Source organism: Callorhinchus milii, unplaced genomic scaffold (assembly GCF_018977255.1).
Source record: "Callorhinchus milii isolate IMCB2004 unplaced genomic scaffold, IMCB_Cmil_1.0 Scaffold36, whole genome shotgun sequence".
Lineage (NCBI taxonomy): Eukaryota > Metazoa > Chordata > Chondrichthyes > Chimaeriformes > Callorhinchidae > Callorhinchus > Callorhinchus milii.
Window position 1 is genome coordinate 729,619 of NW_024704777.1, and position 2,434 is coordinate 732,052.

A 2,434-nucleotide genomic window follows, 5' to 3' on the forward strand; every position below is an offset into this window, starting at 1 on the left:
CAATGTATCAAACTTAGGATTATAATGAAGCCACCATTATTGAAATGTAACCGTCATATAATAATACAATTAACTTTAATAATATATCCATTTAATACAGCGCTTGATAACGTCTTCAAGACGTCTGAAAGCGCTTCACAGAATATACAGTGAAGTGAGCTGAGTATATATTTTGTGGAAGAAATACAACATCCAATTGCTCTCAGCAGTAAGTCCCCACAAACAGTTGTGCATTGAGCGATCATGGATTGTTTTAATGGATAATTATCAAAATAAAGCGATCCGCCAAGCGACTGACAACGGGTTCGTACTCAGCGCTCGGCATATAGTGGGGTAAGGAACCTTGCCTTAGGTATTGACCGGCTGGGAGTGGAACCCGGGTCATTTTGCTTTCCTTGCCAAGGTGAGCTTTACAACCAGTGCACGACGGGACTGATATAATCTCAGCCATCTCACATCTTAGTGGAGCTTGTGGGCGACAGGGAGCCGGCTGGAGCCAGTCGAGCGGAGGCAGCGTGTAGTAATGTAGGGAGAGAGCAGAGAGCAGACTTTTTTCGCACATGCCTCAAAGTCACACTATGCCCAAAACTATGACTATCGCGTTAATTTGTTCCATTGATTAAAACCCTCTCTGCTGTCTGGCCTAACATTGCCCTTCACATCCCCCAATCGCCTCCTGTGCTGCTCTCAGGGCCATGACACCCTTCTCTTTTCACGTGTTCGATGCGTTTAACAAACGATAAAACACCTGGAAAATGTTCCTCTGAGCTGCTTTTTGTCTCACATCTCTGGTCTGATTGTCGCTCAGTTTGTTCCTCTAACGCTTGTCATTCTCCTCTGTTCAAGTCGCTCATATATGTCATGGCAACCAGAACCGAGAGAGAAACTATGTCTCCAGAACACAGCCCTTCCCTTCCCCAGAGCTCATACATCGGCACAGATAATCATTCCAGGAGACGCAGAGAGATAGAGACACTCCCTTCGCTTGGAATAGCGCCAGGAGATTTTTACAGTCCTCCCGAGCAGGCAGACCGGAGCTTGGTTTTACGTCTCATCCGAAGCACCACACTTTGAACCATACAGCACCAGCCCCAGCAGTGCATCGGAGGATCAGCTCAGACTATGTGATTGCGAGGCCATTGGCAATGAGACTGGGCTGTGGACAGATGTGTGGTTCTGGCTGTTGGCCTCTCCTCTCTGCGCTTTCAGTCGGAATTCTTTCTGATACAATAATAATGTCATCGCAAACCTGAGGAACCGGTTTGGGAGGCAACTGAGCCTTTGCCACGTCCACATATAGTCTGAGAAGCCAAACAGGTTAGTGTTTGGGCTGAACATGGCTTCGGGACTCCAGGCTGAGTGCTGGACCGAGGAGCTAAACTGTGCCATTTGTCTGGAGTTCTTCACTGATCCTGTTAGTCTGGACTGCGGCCACAACTTCTGTCGCTCCTGTGTCGCCGGGAGCTGGGAAAAGCAGGAGAAAAACTCCTGTCCAGTATGTCACCAAGTTACTGTGGAGAGGAACCTCCAGGTCAATTGGGCTCTGTCCAAAATGGTGGAGAAAGCTCGTGAATTCACTCTGGACCCGACACAGGCGGCAGTTAAACGTCAGTGTGAGAAACACCGGGAGGACCTGAAGCTGTTCTGTGAAGATGACAAGAAATTGATCTGTTCCATTTGCAGAGATGCGAAAGAGCACAGAGGTCACAGCTTTCTGCCCATTGACGAAGCTGCTGAAATCTACAAGGTACCGAGACCCTCACGAGGGATTCATTCCGTTTCCACGTCAGGTTTTCCCCTCAAACACTGTTATTCTGTGCGTTTATTCCAGGATCAAGTGAAGTCCTCCATAGCTTCTCTCACACAGAGGAAGGAAACTGCTCTACAAACTGAAGCCAAACAGAGAGAAAAGATTTCACAAGTTAAGGTAAGTTGTGTTGGGGCTGATATCTGTCAGTGTGTCTCTGGTTATGGTGTGTACACGGTGTGATGTCTCAGTGTCTGTGGTTACTGTGTGTACACGATGTGATGTCTCAGGTCTCTGGTTACTGTGTGTACACGGTGTGATGTCTCGGTGTCTCTGGTTACTATGTGTACACGGTGGGATGTCTCAGTGTTTCTGGTTACTGTGTGTACACGGTGGGATGTCTCAGGTCTCTGGTTACTGTGTGTACACGGTGGGATGTCTCAGGTCTCTGGTTACTGTGTGTATACGATGGGATGTCTCAGTTTCTCTGGTTACTGAGTGTACACGGTGTGAATGCTCAGGTCTCTGGTTACTGTGTGTACACGGTGTGTTGTCTCAGGTCTCTGGTTACTGTGTGTAATGGTTGGATGTCTGACATTTTCAGGAACAGGTGAAGAGTGTGCAGACTCAGGTCACGGCTAAGTTTGCTAAAATGCACCAAAGTCTGACTGACAGAGAGCAGCGAGT

At 47.9% G+C, this 2,434-nt stretch overlaps 1 protein-coding gene across 1 annotated transcript in view; it reads left to right on the forward strand.

The window, feature by feature from the left end:
- Positions 1 to 1,134: 1,134 nt before the first annotated feature.
- Positions 1,135 to 2,434, forward strand: part of LOC103172831 (zinc-binding protein A33-like) — a 6,915-nt gene continuing 5,615 nt past the window's right edge. The window contains exons 1-2 of the mRNA XM_042345230.1: positions 1,135 to 1,747; positions 1,832 to 1,927. Coding sequence (XP_042201164.1) covers positions 1,337 to 1,747; positions 1,832 to 1,927 — 507 coding nt within the window. The 5' untranslated portion in view covers positions 1,135 to 1,336. The remainder of the gene's footprint in view (positions 1,748 to 1,831; positions 1,928 to 2,434) is intronic.